General features: G+C 36.0%; 1 protein-coding gene across 3 annotated transcripts in view; it reads right to left on the bottom strand.

Moving 5' to 3' along the window:
* AGTPBP1 (ATP/GTP binding carboxypeptidase 1) overlaps positions 1-17,559 on the bottom strand; it is a 178,089-nt gene that overhangs the window by 90,323 nt on the left and 70,207 nt on the right. For all 3 annotated transcript variants that reach the window (XM_059072436.2, XM_059072438.2, XM_067041223.1), the window contains 3 exons: positions 15,573-15,781; positions 13,832-14,009; positions 1,922-2,019 (listed from right to left, as the gene is read on the bottom strand). In XM_059072436.2, the coding sequence (XP_058928419.1) occupies positions 1,922-2,019; positions 13,832-14,009; positions 15,573-15,781 (485 nt within the window). The remainder of the gene's footprint in view (positions 1-1,921; positions 2,020-13,831; positions 14,010-15,572; positions 15,782-17,559) is intronic.

The following is a 17,559-nucleotide window of genomic DNA, read 5'->3' as shown; positions in this document are numbered from 1 at the left end:
GTAAAATGGGGAAAATGTGAGCAATCTCGAATACCCCAGTGAATAACGCTGCCAATAACTATATTTTATAGATCTGACTGTCAAAAAAGACAAAGAAATCTGTGGAAATGTTCTAAATTAAAGGAGACTTAATAGACATGACAATTAAATGCAATACCTGATGCGAGATCCTATACTGGAGAAAGAAAAAAAATCTTTTAAAGGGGATTATTAGATCCACTGACAAAATGGAATGTGGATGGTAGATTAGATAAAAATGATATATCACTATAAATGTATTAAGTTGGTAATTGTATTGTGGTTATGTAACAGAATACAGTCAGTCCTCCATATCCACAGGTTCCCATTCCTCAGATTCAACCAACCATGGATTGAAAATATTAAAAAAAACAAAACTCCAACAAGTAAAACATGAATTTGCAGCACGCCAGCAACTATATACACAGCATTTACTTTGTACTTACAACTATTTACATAGCATTTACATTGTATTAGGTATTATACGTAATCTAGAGATGACAAAGTATATGGGAGGATGTGTATAGGTTACATGCAAATACTATGTCATTTCATATAAGGAACTTGAGCATCTGTAGATTTTGGTATCTGAGGTGGGTCCTGGAACCAATTCCCCCTAGGACACTGAGAGATTACTATATCACTGCCCTTAGAGGAAATATACACTAATGTATTTAGAGGTAAATGAGCATGATACATAATATATGGAACTTATCCCCATATGATTTTTTAAAAAATTTTAAATAGGTATTCATGCATACACACTGACAATTTCCAAGCAGAAAAATTAGAATCACTGTTATAAATTCCTATTGAGTTCTACTTCCCTGCCAATCTCCATTTTTACATCTGTAGTGGTCACAACAGATATTTTTAATGAGGACCCTGAGCCATGAAGAATAAATTACACTCAACATACTTTGTTTTTAATACACATGGAATCATACATAAAAGAAAGGTTTCCATCAAAATACAAAACTTTAAATTATAAACTTAATATTAATCTAGGAAATTTTACTATCTCTAAACACTCACTTCCCAAAGAATCCAAACAGTTGATTTTAATATACCTCCTATTATCTAAGGAACACTTTACATGCAGAATAGAAACTCTTCTAACTTGGATCCTACCAGTTCTTTCGCCATATCAAGTCCAGAACCACCAACACAGTTACCCCAGATTTTTGCCTTGAACACCAGAGCCTGCAATGTTTTTGTCTTTGTAGCTTCTTGAGGCCAGGATGCATGCCATCACATTGTCTAGACTGGCTACCATGACAATTTCGCCAAAGCCTGCCTTGGTGATCACATCTGGTGATAATAAAACTAGTTCTACATCTGCTATTAAGATAGAAATCTCCTTCCAGTATCTTAGATCCTATCTCCAGAGAGAGTCAAATACTCAGTGTACCGCAATTTTGATGTAGCATTTCAAGACAAAAAGGCCCAAGCAGACAAGAGTCAAATGAACCCCCTGTGCCCCCAAAAGGCATTAAGCTAAACAGTTGAAAAATAAAGGAGTTAAGATGTTTTTCTGCATATACTAAAATGGCACCCCCCACCACTTAACAAAGCAAAATGGGTTGCCACCTAAGAGTCTAAAAAAACAACTTTCCTTCAACCTTAGGTTTCCTTAGACTTTAAAATCTAAGTCAGAAAGGTTAGATAAAATCTTCCTTGTCAGAGAGAGTTAAAATAACTTATTTTAAGGCCCTTTTCAGACTAATGTATTCAAAGCAACATTATTTTCCTTTCAATAGCTTAGCGTCCATAGTCATCCATGATAAAAAGATGTGGACAAAACAAATTAATCCACTGTTAGCTATACATATGTACCCAATCTTTGTTCTATACCTGTGAATACAATTTATAAAGTTGACTAAACACAGAAATTTATACCAACCTTAAAATTTTTATCTAGGTCATCTTCATTTTCGGTTTCATTTTCAGCTTCTAAATCAATATCATCGTTGTCATCACTTTCATCTACTACGTCATCCACTGTGATACAAAATGTGCTATAAGTAGGTCAGAGGTAAGCATTCTATAACATGCACATCTAAAAGTAGAATGTTATATATATATATAACACTGGTATTTCAATCACCAATGGAAAAGTAAATGAAATTTCCTTATAAAAAATGTCTCTGAGGTTGTTCCAGGTGTTGAAAAACCTATGAGATGAAGTGAAAGTACTTCAAAATTTGGAAAAGCACTCTAAAAATGTAATGTTGTCAAGTTCTAAAAAATTAACAATGTCTTACATTGCAACAGCCTGAATGAAACACCTCATTTCCTGTTTATGATAAATTTCAATAACTTTTCATCCATTTACAATTCACTCCCCATTTATTTCTTTCACCGACTGCCATGTACCATGCACTGTGTTGTGTGCTGGGAATTTTTTAAAAGACGTGTAAATATACTCCCTGCCTCAGGGAGCTTATGAAGTTAAAAAGAGAAAGAGCAAAAAATAATTATAATACAAAAGGTATACACTAATGAAGGCGTATACTTAAAAATGCCATGGGAATGGAATAATAAATGCAAACTGCCTAGGGCCAAGGTTATTAGTGATCACTTCACAAAACAGGTAATAATTAAGCAGTATTTTGGAGAAAAATATAGCAGCTTTCTGGGTGGACATAAGAGTATGTGAGTGTGGCTTTTAGGAAGAAGAAATGATAATTTAAATTATATCTTTGGAAAATAAGTTAATCGTGACTTAACTTGTATGCTTGAGAAAGTACTAGGAGAAGCAAATAAGAATGAGAAAATGAAGGGTATGATAGGCCAATTAGTTTAGATTTTCACCCGATGGAAGATAAGCACTGGGGATTTTAAAGAGGAGAGTGATTTAACTTACATTTTTCAAAAGATCACTCTGGCAGGTATAAGAAAGGGAGCATATATATGGAGGGGGACCAATTAACAGAGGAAAAGACAATAACTGTCTGGACCAATACAGCAGTAATGGGGATGAAGAATGAATATGCATTAGAGAAACACCCAGGAAACAATGCAAAAGGACATGAGGACCATAGAGGTGGGGGACACAAGGAAAGAAGAGTAAAGGAGTACTCTGAGAGTACTCATGTAAGCAAATGAGTGCATTAAAACAAAGTAGAGAATATTTTTAAAGGACATTTTTCTAAACTTTGTTTTTATCTTTTTACTCTATTGAGGAATAATTGACAATATAACTGTATATATTGAAAGTGTAAAATGTGATGATATATGGTAAAATGGTAAATCATGGTAAAATGATTATCAAGATGAAGATAATATGTCCATCACCTCACATGGTTAACACTGTTAACACTTTGTGTATGTGTGTGTGCGTGTGCACGTGGTGAGAATGCTTAAGATTTACTCTCAGAAACTCAATACACAATGCCGTATTATTAACTATAGTCACCATGTTGTACATTAGATCCTCAGAACTTAATCTTCTTAAAACTGAAAATGTACACCCTTTGACCTTATCACCCCATTTACCATTCTCCCAGCCCTTGGAATCCAACTTTCTATTCTGTTTCTATGAAATTTTTTTTTTTTTTTCAACGATTCCACATATAAGTGATACCATACAGTCAGTATTTGTCTTCCTCTGCCTTGCACATTTCACTTAGCATAAATGCCCACCAGATTCATCCATGTGTCCATGTTGTTGCAAATGGCAGCATTTCCTTTTTTTAATTGGCTGAATAATATTCATATATATGATATATGTACATCATATATATGAATCACTTTTCCTTATCCATTCATTCATGGAAAGACATTAAGGTTGTTTACAAATGTTGGCTATTGTAAATAATGCTGGAATGAACATGGATATACAGATTCTTTAAGGTAAGGATTTTGATTCCTTTGGATATATACCCAGGAGTGGTTTTGCTGATATGGTAGTTCTATTTTTAATTTTTTGAGGAACCTCCATGTCCTTTTCCATATTAGCTGTACCATGTTACATTCCCACCAACAGTGTATAAGGGTTCTGTTTTCTCCAAATCCTCGCTATTTGCTCTCTCTTCTTTTTGATGATAGCCATTCTAAGAAGTGTGAGGTAATATCTCTTTGTGGTTTTGGTTTGCATTTCCCTGATGATTATTGATGTAAGGCAACTTTTCATTATCTACTGGCCATTTGTACATAATTCTTCGGGAAAATGTCTATTCAAGTCCTTTGCCCATTTTTAATTGGACTATCTTCTTTTGTACTATTCAGCTATGTGAGTTCTTTGTATTTTTTTGATATTAAACCCTTATTAGATATATAGTTTGCAATTATCTTTTTCCCATTCTGTAGGTTGCCTTTTCAATATATTGTCTCCTTTGCTCTGCAGAATCTTTTTAGTTTGTTGTAGTCCCACTCGTTTATTTTAGCTTCTGTTGCCTGTGCTTTTGTTATCTTACCCGAGAAATCACTGCTAAGACCAATGTCAAGGATCTTTTCCCTTAAGTTTTCTTCTAGGAGTTTTATACTTTCAGGCCTTATATGTAAAGTCTTTTATCCATTTCGAGTCAATTTTTGTGAATAGTGTAAGACACGGGTCCAGTTTCATTCTTTTGTGGATACCTAGTTTTCCCAATACCATTTATTAGAGACTGTCCTTTCCCCATTGTGTGTTCTTAACACCCTTATCAAAAACTCGTTGACCATAATATGTTTGGGTTTATGACTGGGCTCTCTAATCTGTTCCACTGGTCTATGTGCCCTGCTTTATTTGAGTACCATACTATTTTGATTACCATAGCTTCACAATAGCTTGAAATCAGGAAGTGTGATGCCTCCAGCTTTGTCCTTCTTTCTCAAGATTGCTTTGGCTATCTGGGGTCTTTTGTGGTTCCATACAAATTTTAGGATAGTTTTTATATTTCTGTGAAAAATGACACTGGAATTTTGATAGGGATTGCATTGATTCTGAAGATCACTTTGGTCAGCATGAACATTTTCATATTAATTCTTCCAATTCAAGAATACAGGATATCTTTCAATTTTTTTGTGTGTCTTCTTCAATAACTTTTAACAACTTCTTATTGATCAGTGTATAGGTCTTTCAATTCCTTGGTAAAACTTATTCATAAGTACTTTATTGTTTTGGATGCTATTGTAAATGGGATTGCTTTCTTAATCTCTCAGATAGTTCATTATTAGTGTGTAGAAATGCAACTAATGGTTTGTATATTAACTTTGTGTCCTGTACCTTTACTGAATTCATTTATTAATTCTAACAGTTTTTTGGTGGAGACGTTACAGTTTTTTATATATAAGATAATGTCATCTGCAAACAGATGATTTCATTTCTTACTTTCTGACTTGGATGTATTTTCTTTTTTCTAGCCTAATGGCTATAATTAGGATATCTAGTACTATATGCTGAGTAAAAATGGTGAGAGTGGGCATTCAGCTTTTGTTTTTCTGTTGAACTCTTTATGTCTCTTTCACTTCTGAAGGACAACTTTGATGGGTTTTTTAAATTTATTTATTTATTTTTGGCTGTGTTGGGTCTTCATTGCTGTGCGTGGGCTTTCTCTAGTTGCAGCAAGCAGTGGTTACTCTTCATTGTGGTGTGTGGGCTTCTCACTGCAGTGGCTTCTCTTGTTGCAGAGCATGGGCTCTAGGCGCACGGGCTTCAGTAGTTGTGGCACATAGGCTCAGTAGCTGTGGCTCACGGGCTTAGTTGCTCCACGGCATGTGGGATCTTCCCAGACCAGGGCTTGAACCCACATACCCTGTATTAGTAGGCAGATTCTTAACCACTGCACCACCAGGGAAGTCCCAGGTAAAGTGTTTTTGATTGAGTTTTTTTCTTCAAGCAATTTGAATATATCATCCCACTCTCTCCTGGCCTGCAAGGCTTCTGCCGAGAAATCTAGTAATAGGTTTATCAGTATTACCATGTAGACAACAAGTTTTTTCTCTAGTTGCTTTCAAAATCCTCCCTTTGCCTTAAGAGCCTGATGAAAATGTCTTGGTGAAGATCTCTTACGGATGAACCTATTTGCAGATCTTTGAGCTTGTGCACCTACATAGCCATATCTTCACCAGATTTGGTAAGTTCTCGGGCACTATGTCTTTAAATCAGTTTTTTGTCCCTTTCTCTCTTCTTCTTCCGAGACTCCCATTACACAGATGTTGTTTCACTTAATCGTGTTCCACTATTCACATAGGCCTTCTTCACTCTTTTTCTTTCTGATTTCTTTTTCTCCTCTGACCTTATAATATCATGAGATCTGTCTTCAAGTTCACAGATTCTTTCTTTTGCTTGATTGAGCCTGATACTGAAGTTCTCTACTGCATTATTCATTGTATTCTTCAGGTCCAGAATTTGGTTCTTTTTATGATTTCTTTCTCTTCGTTGAACTTCTCATTTTGTTCATGTATTGTTTTCCTAAGTTCACTGAATTGCTTCTGTCTTCTCTTGAAGTATCTGAGCTTCTTTATTTTGAATTATCTTTCAGATAACTCACATATCTCCATTTCTTTAAGTTCAGTTACTGAAAAGTTACTGTGTTCCTTTGGCAGTGTCATGTTTCCTTGCTTTTCCAGGTTTCTGAAGGTTTTGTATTGATGTCTGCACATCTGAGGATGCAGTCAACTCTTCCAGCCTTTTTGGACTGGCTTGGGTAGGGAAAGACTTTCACCTGCAGGTAACTGTAAGAACACCAGCTGGGTAGCATGCAGCATCTTTGCTTCCTGGGAAGGCACAGTGGTAGCATCTTTATGCAGCTCCATCAGTTGAGGTCAACATCAGCACTGACTGTAGGGGTCTTCTGTGGCCTATACTATGGAGGTCCTTAGGTAGCAGTGGTGACTAGAGCTATTGGGATCCTCAGGGGCAAAGGCTGCTAGGGTCTTCTTGTACTCCTCTTTTCTGCCTATATGAGGAAGTTCTAGCTAAAGGGATCCCCCTTGGCATCTGATCTGGTATGCTGGATCTCACAGCAGTAACAGAGCCAGCCAGGGTCCTACAATCAGGTGCATATGGAACTACCACAAAGCCTGGGTCCTTGGGCACTGGTGCACTTGCTGTGGCAGTGGCATTGGTGTCTAAGATGCAAGAATGTGCAGCTCTCATGAAAATGAGGTCTGGAGCTCTGGGGCTCACTGTAGTTGAGTCCAGCTGAGGGGAGATGCAGCAGCTATATGAGCCCACAGCAAGAGCTCCATACCCAAGGAACAAATGCAAGAGGCAGGACTCCAGGCAGCTCAGTCAGCTGAAATCAACTTTGGTGAAGACTTGGGAGGCCTCGGAAACAAAGGCTATAAACATCCACAGCAGCAAGGCTCACTGGGATTCTTCTGCTGTCCTTTTCTCCATGGGGTAAAATTCTACTGAGGGGAACCCTCTGGTACCAAGCTGCTCTGGACTGGGGGATGGGGTGGAGATAAAATGCTTCCTGTACTTTTCTATGTGGCCATCCTCAAGTTTTGAGTTCTGCACGGTTTCTGATGCTTCTTCATTGAAGTTCAGAGCTATCCCTGAGATATTTTCATGAGTTTTTAGTTGGTTATTTATTGTTTTTGCTGCATTTTCAGGGGAGACAAGTGTTGGGACCTCCTACCCCTCCATCTTGCTGATGTAACCTTCTTTAAACTCTTTTATACTTCCATTTCCAATCTGATTTATTACAGCAAAGATTATAAATTCCTCCAACCCAAGTATCTGTTCTCCTCTCCTTCATTTCAGTAACAGAACCTCTGAGTTTTAGCTAGAGGTTATAGATTCCAGCATCCCTCACAGTAGTTACAGCCATATGACTAATTTTTGGCCAACAGTATGAGGCAAAGTTGTAAATACAAACTCCAGATCACATCCTTTAAAAAGAAAATTGCCCTCTCCATTTTCTTCCATTACCATTTTCCACATACACATGAGGAAACCACCATAGGAGATGATGAAAACAAAAAGAATCTTTTTCCTTTGATGACCTGGTAGACAGAGGCCTACTGTCCAGGATCACCTACCCATCTACTAGATGGGTATGTGAGAGAAAAAAAAAAATCTATCTCATGGCAGTGTAGCAAATAGGCTCTGGAGACAGAATACCTAATTCAAATCCTGGCTCCTTGAGTTATTAACTACTTGACCTTGAGCAATTACATAAGTTATTTGTGTCTCAGTTTCCTCATCTATAAAATGGAGATACCTACACATACTGTTCTTGGGAGACTTAAAGGAGTTAATATATATAACATGCCAGGCAAAGAGTATGTGCTATATGGGACTTCCCTGGGTGGTGCAGTGGTTAAGAATCCGCCTGCCAATGCAGGGGAGGGACATGAGTTCAATCCCTGGTCCAGGAAGATCCCACATGCCATGGAGCAACTAAGCCCGTGTGCCACAACTACTGAGCCCATGTGCCTAGAGCCCATGCTCCACAATAAGAGAAGCCAACACAATGAGAAGCCCATGCACTGCAACAAGGAGTAGCCCACACGCAGCAACAAAGACCCAGCACAGCCAATAAATAAATAAATAAATTTTTTAAAAAGAGAGTATGTACTATAAAAATGCCTGTTATTACTATTGTTGCTTGAGGGACTGTGGTACTGTACTGGGTCACTGTGTAATAGCAGCTCAGTCTATCCTAACAAACAGAGTTACCAAATTGCTCTAAATTCTTTCAGAAATAGACCACACAAAGTAAGTATTTATATTGCATATAGTAACTGGGTCTATTATGTCAATGTACTAATGCCAGTTAGTCATGGATAAACATAGGAAAAACTGACATTTGGAAAAAGAACTTTTAGGAAAAAAGAATTCAGAAAAGCACTGAATTCAGAAAAGCCTATTGCAAACAAGAAAGACAACTCCTTGGATAGGGAGAAGGGAAAATGCAGTTCAGCATCAAAAAGAAAATATGTTTTTAATTTTTAGGCAAACCTGTCAAATATCTTCCTTTATAGGTATTTTCCTTTGGTTTCATACTCCAGGTGTGAAATGTCATATAGCTTAGGGTGTCTGAGACCTTCTTTTCTATTCCAATGATCTATTCTTGTACCATCACCAATAAATATCAATTATCATAACTTAATCTCACAATTAAAATCAGGAAATATAAATCATCCTTGTTGTTAGTTTTCAAAATGTCCTTGGCTCATTTATAGTGAAGACAGAAACAGAGGAAAAAACTTAAATGGCTATCAATAGGAAACCAGTTAGATAAATTATACTATATCTGTATGATATAACAATTAAAAGGTACAAGTCAGCACTTTCCATAAGGCTTTGGAAAGTATATTTCAAGGGGTTTATTGTCCTATTGCTCCTATAAATGTGATCTTTCCCTTTGTGTTTTCTGTTACTGTTTTTTGTTTATACATACATATACAGACACACATGCACGCGCTTGCACACACGAAGGAAAACTAGTGAATTTTATTCATCTATCTTGTAAACAGGACTTCATTGAACTTTTATCTGGTCTAAGATACATTTTATAATTGATTTGCTTGGATTTTCCACATGAGCAATAACATCCTCTGCAGACACTGATATAACTTTATCTCACTCTTTTAATGATTAATACCTTTCCTTTCCCTGTCTTACTGACTTGGCCAGAGTTTTCAAAACAATGTTAACTAATAATGGTTGAGAAAGGCTTCCTCTAACACTTCATAACTATATGTGATGTTGGTTGCTGATGTGAGTTAGATAATACTCAGCTAGCATGGAAAATATTCCTTAAGAAATTTTATCTGGAACTAATAATGATTTTTATCAAAACTCTTCATGGCATTTATTAAGATAATCATTGGTTTTCTTGCTTTGACCTACTGATAAATTTTAATTAAAGTCTTAATATTACAATAACTTACTTTCTAAAATAATCCTTACTTCTTCAAAGTGTCCTTTATCTGAAAATGCCACTCAATTCAATTTGCTAGTATTTTAGATTTTTATATTTATTTTCATGAGTGACAATGATCTGTAAGTTGTTTCAGGTTATTCTTACCAGGTTTTGATTTCAGCAACATACTAGCTTCTAAACCTTTCTTTTTTTTCTATGCTCTGGAAAATAAAGCATAGGAAAATTTCTTGAAAGTTGAGAGAACTAATCTATAAAGTCATCGTTGTTTGGTGTCTTCACTGAAGGCAACTTAACTGTATATTCAGTTGTGGGGTTTCTACTATTTAAGTCAATTTTAGTTATTTATATTTTCCTAAAATATTGTCCATCTCAATCATATTTTCAAATGTATTAACAGGAGCTATCTTTAGCATCCACTTAGATTGACTGGATCTCCTCTATTTAACTTGCCAAGAACTTAGAGGTATATTAAAATCACCCACTAATGCTGTGTTTCTATCAATTTCTCCATATTATCCAAATAATTATAGCTTTATTTACCTTTGTTCTAGTGCTTGGCACACTTGTTATTATCTAGCTTGTATACAATCATCTTTGATATCTTGCTTTAAACATTTTGTTCTGTATTTATATTTTGTGGGGTAGTAATAATGTCTTCCTCACCTTTCTTGAGCTGAGAAAAACAGATACACAGTTGCCAATCTGTTTATGTTAAGCTTTCAGTCTTGCTGTTTTAGAATTTCCAGGATGTATCAGCTACTTAGATTTTGGTGGGTTTTTTTTTTTTTGCGTTACGCAGGCCCCTCACTGTTGTGGCCTCTCCCGTTGCGGAGCACAGGCTCCAGACGCGCAGGCTCAGCGGCCATGGCTCACGGGTCCAGCCGCTCCGCGGCATGTGTTATCTTCCTGGACCGGGGCACGAACCCGTGTCCCCTGCATCGGCAGGCGGACCCTCAACCACTGCGCCACCTGGGACGCCCTAGATTTTGTTTTAAACCCAACCTGAGAGTCTCTTTTTTTTTAATGGGAGTATTTTATCCTTTTAGATATCTTATTACTGAAACTGATTTGCTTGTTCTCGCTTTGTATTCAGCATTCTTCAGATTTTGTGCATCTTGGAAATTTTCTTACTTGTCTATAGCAGTGATGGATGGACCTCTTCAAGAATCTTTTCCAGGGCTTCCCTTCCCTGGTGGCGCAGTGGTTGAGAGTCCGCCTGCCGATGCAGGAGACACGGATCCGTGCCCCGGTCTGGGAAGATCCCACATGCCGCGGAGCGGCTGGTCCCGTGAGCCATGGCCGCTGAGCCTGCGCGTCCGGAGCCTGTGCTCCGCAACAGGAGAGGCCACAACAGTGAGAGGCCCATGTACCACCAAAAACAAAAAAGAATCTTTTCCAAGAAGGATTATACATTATTTTATACAGAATTTAAAAGGGTTCTTAGTCTCTAAGGTCCAGCCATGGATTCCTATGGTTCAGTAGATTCTAGTCTAAGGATCTCTGCTCTAGGTGTTACTTTTACATTTTGAAACACATATTTGGGCCACTATTTCTATAATTACCATCTTAGAAATACAACATTATAATTTAAGAAATCTATGAATATAAATTGCAAAAGATACAGTTTACTATAGCCGTATATTATGTATCTTTCACCAAAAATTAGTTGATATATTTCAGAATAATAGTAGAGCAACTATTTAGTATTACATAATTAACAATTTGTTATGTTAAATACAATTACTCTACTACCATGTCTTCTGCATTCTTGACTTAATTCATCACTGGCCTGGCTGAAGTATTATTTCAAATAATTACTTCAGAAGGGTTCCTGGACAATATGCTTTTGTACCCTTGCATATCTAAGAATATGTCACCTTCACATATGGGTGGCTTCTAATAAGGGTTCAGAAATCTTGAGTCAGAACTCTTTTCCTTCAAATCTCCAGAGTCTGCTTCACTATCTTTTGGCATTAAATGTTTAAGAGAATAAGTCTTGAGGCCAGCTCAATTCATCCATTAACAAATGTTAAATGCACATTTATTATGCAAAAATAACTGCATAACTCATGCAATCTAATGCATGCTGAGGATAAAATGAAAGTAAAAACAACAGTCCTAGCTTCATGGAATTTACAGTCTAACTGAGGATAGTAAAAAAATAATGAAAATTGTGATAAATGTAATGAAGCCTGATATGTGAGAAAATGATGGAGACCAGGGTGTTTTCCTTGTGTCTATGCAATTGCTATTAGAACCCTGCTCTCACATCTTATTCATGAAGGCTTCTTAGTCAATTAAAGTCTCCATTTCTAGTTCAGTGATCCATCAGTCTGAAATGATGCAGAAAAGCAGCCCACAGAAAAATATTATCTCTGTCTTTTTTTTCCCTATGTTTGATATATTCCCTGCACTACAAGTCAGCTTTCTCTATCCATGTGATTATTCTGGACACTGAACAAAGAACACTCCGGAGCATATCCTATCTCTCTCCCAGTGTTACTACCTGCCACATATAGCAAAGTCTCACAAGCTTTCTACCAGTTAGACCACCACTTAAACCTCCATAATCCTACATTGAGAGAGAAAGAAATTCCAACAGCTCCTTGATTGTCCCTCCAAAAATTAGGTACTAGTGGCCCTCAACCTGGAGCCAGAGATACTGCATTTCATAGAAGAGTGAATAGAGTTGACACTCTTCCTTAATCTATTCTTTTCTCCAACATGTTTGTTGCACACCCTATGTTTATTCTATGAGAATGCTCCTTTTATCTAGTTTTCAGATTCAGTACAGATTTTTCCCCTATTTTTGAAGTCTGTTGGCAATTTTAAATGGAATGAGAAGAAGCAATTAGATCACTGTTTTCATTTAGCTATGTTTAATCAAGTCCCAGACTTAGACTTTTAAACCTTTTAAAGGAAGTTTCTGAATAATCCATTTTGATATTTTGTGTAGACTAAACTTCTACTTTAATAATTAAATACTTTAGAAACGAAATCATAACAGTGAACTCTGTGATATATACCATACGTAAATCTATATCAAGGATAATAAACTAATTATAATTACTTGAAAATTTTCTTAAATCACTTACTTAAAAAAGTTGCTTTCAAATATAATTAAAAACCTCTTACTTTTTAAAAAAGTGATCACCTAACAAGAAAATACTTTAGAAATTCTATTAATAGCCTAGACTACTTTCTCTTTTTTGTGGTATGCGGGCCTCTCACTGTTGTGGCCTCTCCCGTTGCGGGGCACAGGCTCCGGACGCGCAGGCTCAGTGGCCACGGCTCACGGGCCCAGCCGCTCCGCGGCATGTGGGATCTTCCCGGACCGGGGCACGAACCCGTATCCCCTGCATCGTCAGGCGGACTCTCAACCACTGCGCCACCAGGGAAGCCCTACTTTCTCTTTTTAATTTTGCTATGTCTTATCAAAAAAATTCTGCTTTTTCCCCACATTAAGAAGTGGAAACTCTTACTTCCTTTACTATGTACACAATATTGCACCAAAAATGACAAAGAGCCAATTTATGATAATTTCATATTTTCTATCAGGTAACTAACTGTGCAAGTTTTGTTAAACATAAACCGTAACATATCTGATGATTAGACATCTTTAACTTTAAAAAATGAAGTTCATTAAAAAGCTACAAATGTAAGCTCAAATATAATTACCTAAACAGTTAATGTTTACATTCTTAGATTTTGAAAATTTATATAAACTATCAAATACTGTTCCTGTGTGGTGCTTAAAGTTTTTCACAATTCACATTTCCACATATGTAGTACACCCCACATTCCTTCCCTTACTCAATCTCAATTTATTATATTTGAAGAAATATTTATTAACTAAAAAATAATACGAAAGTTTATCATGTTCATTAAAGCCTTCTATTGCTAGGGAGATGAACAAAAGCAAAAACAGATAAAGTCACACAATTCCAATAACCACTGAAAGCCAGCTTCTAAGAAGCATGTGGTCCTACCTTCAGGGGGTAAACTGTAGAGCTGGGCCACAGGTCCAGTCACAGGAATAACTGGTAACTGGAAATGGAAAGAACTTTTAATCGTTGGGAGTGGCAGGCGATTTTTAGGGAAACATTTCCTCATTATCAGACTGGAGGTGTTGACAAGAGGATCAAGGGTCCTGACTGCCAAACATTCCTGTTTTATAAGAAAAGAAAAAAAAGATAATGTGCCTTTGGTGGATAAGTGAAACAATTTGACATGACTTCGGAAAGTAATATATTAATAATTTTCAAAAGGCAAATAAATATCACAAAACCCAATATTTTTAACATAATTATAAAACAGCTTTGACTAATCAGAAATATCTCTTTGCAAGTAAGAACCTCATGTGGCAAATTTAGCAGTAATTTTCCTTAAATATTTTAACTAAGCAGAAATCAGTACCATCTTTGGTACCAGAAGTCACCAAAGTACTAAGTAGTATCTATGAGTGACTTAGGGAGCATTTAGCAAGCCTAGGGTATAAAATAAAAATGAAAATTTAAGGGAAAAAGAAAAGAAGAAGAAAGATTAAGAAATTAAGAAAGGTGTAAAAAATAAAAAGGAATGTGCATTTGGCTGAGCCTTTCTCAAAATTCTATCAGTTATCATGCACTAGCACCCCTAATAAGTTAGCTGTTCAACTTATAAAAGAATAGCCTGAATATCACAATTTTAAGTTTTAAGAGTTTAATTTGCTATCCTGGTATCTAATCTTGAAAAGGACTAGTGAACAGGGAATTTGAAACTATTCATATAATACTGTTATTATTATTGACAATTGACATTTAGACGGCTTTAGATGGCACTTTGATAACCTGTGAAATTTTCAATAGAAATCTTCACACCTGACCTGTCAAAACAGATGAAAAACTAAGGCTCATTAATGTGAAGTGGCATAAACAAAGTCACCCAATTCTTCCTCATATATTAAATATCCATCACTGTCTATATTAGGAATAGTAAAAAATAAGTGCATGTGATTGATCTAGAAAAGAAAAAGCTAAGAGTTAACATAAAATATGTGTTCTTAACTACTCTCACACAGAAAAAGATTATTTTTTGTATGTAAGACCAAGAGGGCACAACCAAGATGACTGGTTGGAATTTTCAAGACAGATTTTGTTCTAATAATTATAGCCTTGTAAAAATAAAAGGCTACTTTGCAATATCCCCACTCTCCATAACTGACAGTCTTCTACAGATGCTAGAATCTTGCTAAAGATATTGTTGAGAAGGTTTATGCATAAGATGGCTGGCAGAACCAGGATTCCTAACTCCAGGTTTCACTTCTGTACCTGCACTACTTAAAAATATTCTCTCCAGAAGAAAGACTGAGAACAAACACCATATCTGCCTTACCAGCCATAAAGGATTCATGAATACTTATGAGGGGAACATACAGAACTGAGTACAGCCAACTGCACACCTTAGAAAACGTGGCTATATGGAATCCCTTCCTGCCCAGTGGAGAGATTTATATACATATTTCTTTTACGTAGTGGGGAAAAACCTCATATTGCAGAGATATGCACTGAGCACTTTCTCAAACTCAGTCTGATGTCACATTTGAGAAACGATTGTGCCTTTTGGCTTTCAGATTTTTAAAATATATTCATCATACTTTTTGAGTATTTTTAGAAATACTCAGTATTCTTAAGAACCAAATCCTATCATTAATAGATAATCATAATAATAGGAAGAAAATTTAAAACTCACTTGTGAAGTGTTATAAAGAATTTTCATCCCATTGGCATCAATAAATGCTTTTCTTCCCAACTTGATGCTTGTAACACTTTTTAAACTCTGTAAAATTCCTTTTCGAATGAGCATGTTTCTATGCCGATTATCATGGCGGTGCCAATCTACATAAATTGTTAAAAGGACTTGGACATATCCTCTGTCTACAGCTCTCCTGGCATTTGTTTCTTTAACAAAAAAAAATTGAGAAAGAATATTTTTTAAATAATAAGAGACATTGGTAGAATAAGTCAAATTAAAAACATAACCACAATACTGGAATGAAGTCTTACAATACTTTTTTTCCAAAAAAAAAATGGCAACCACATATTTAAATATTTTTTAGCTAACAAAATAAATATGACAAGTTCCAGGTAATTTTCCAGAAACCTGCCCATATCTTGTTTTGTGGTTAATAAATATCAAAATATCTTTAACACAATTAAGGTTGTATATTTTTACATGTTAATGCTAACAAAACTTTCATATATTTTAAAACTTATGAATATACTGACTTTCATTACACCAAATGGAATATATAAGCCTTTAACACTAGCTGTGACTATGATTTTGTAAAAGCCATTATCATTATCGCAACTTCTATTACAATCTTTGTGTGAAATAAACTCCATTGGATTGTAGCTCCTACTACAAATTTTATGTGTTTCTATTGAAATTACTTTAAATTTTAATTACCCCCACAATTATATAAATATCCATGCTACAACAAAGCTAAATGAAAAGTACTTAAACAACTTTTTAGTAAGTGAAATGTAAGAAGCATTATATGATTAGAAGATAGTGCTTTATTGTCATTAATTTTTTTTTTTTTTTTTTTTTTTTTTGCGGTACACGGGCCTCTCACTGTTGTGGCCTCTCCCGTTGCGGAGCGCAGGCTCAGTGGCCATGGCTCACGGGCCCAGCCGCTCCGCGGCATGTGGGATCTTCCCGGAGCGGGGCACGAACCTACGTCCCCTGCATTGGCAGGTGGACTCTCAACCACTGCGCCACCAGGGAAGCCCCTGTCATTAATTTTTTAATATATGAAAATACTGCATCAAAAATTGTTTTTGTAAACACTCAATTTTAGTGGGGTAAAATTAACAGAAATAAATCCATAAATTTGATGTACTTCATTTTTTTAATGTTAATATTTAAGATTTTTAATCAAAAGGGTGCATTTCACTAAGATGAGAGCAAGGGAATCATATCTTAGCAACATCCTGAGTCACACAGCACCACATGGGTGGGCCAATGATAAGAGTGCAAGATAATGTGGAATACCAACCCATCTGAGGTTGTTTAATCAGAAATAAATACCAATCTCTTCCTCATCTACATTTACGTATAAAATGACCACCTGGCTCATGGCATGGACACTAAGATAATGCAACAGTAAGGCTGTGCTGCTTTTAGTTACCTGAAAGAATTACTACAGTTTTAAATGTGCTAATACCCACCTAAAACATAAATACACTGAGATCAACAAACTTATTAATGCCCTCTTAGAAATTATGTTCTGATATTTGAGAGCTGGAAGAAACTCACAGGGGCCGGAGGGGGGCACTTTCTTATGTAAAAGGTTTAATACCTCTGTTGTGTCTGGAAGAGCTAGTTTGCTAAGGCTGTGGCTATCTATAGAACAGTTCAATAGTTCTAACTCACAATAGTTTCATGTATTCTAAACAAATATACACATTTTGTTTACACCAATTGGAATATATAAGCCTTTAGCTTACTAGCTTTTTAGTATTACCAGTAATACTTAAAAGATATTACTATCATAATGTCTTTTAAGAATCACTGTAACTCCTATTACAAACTGTGTTTCCACTGGAATTCCCAAAAGCCTAAATGGTATTTATGAGAAATATTTAAATTCTTTATTGAAGATCAAATAAAAAACTTGTGCATAACTCAAACACAGGTGCTGAGTGACTCTTAAGAGAAGTGAGCAGAGCTATCT

Source organism: Kogia breviceps, chromosome 8 (assembly GCF_026419965.1).
Source record: "Kogia breviceps isolate mKogBre1 chromosome 8, mKogBre1 haplotype 1, whole genome shotgun sequence".
NCBI lineage: Eukaryota > Metazoa > Chordata > Mammalia > Artiodactyla > Physeteridae > Kogia > Kogia breviceps.
Note: the sequence above shows the minus strand (reverse complement) of the source record. Positions and strands in the feature narration are given on the sequence as shown.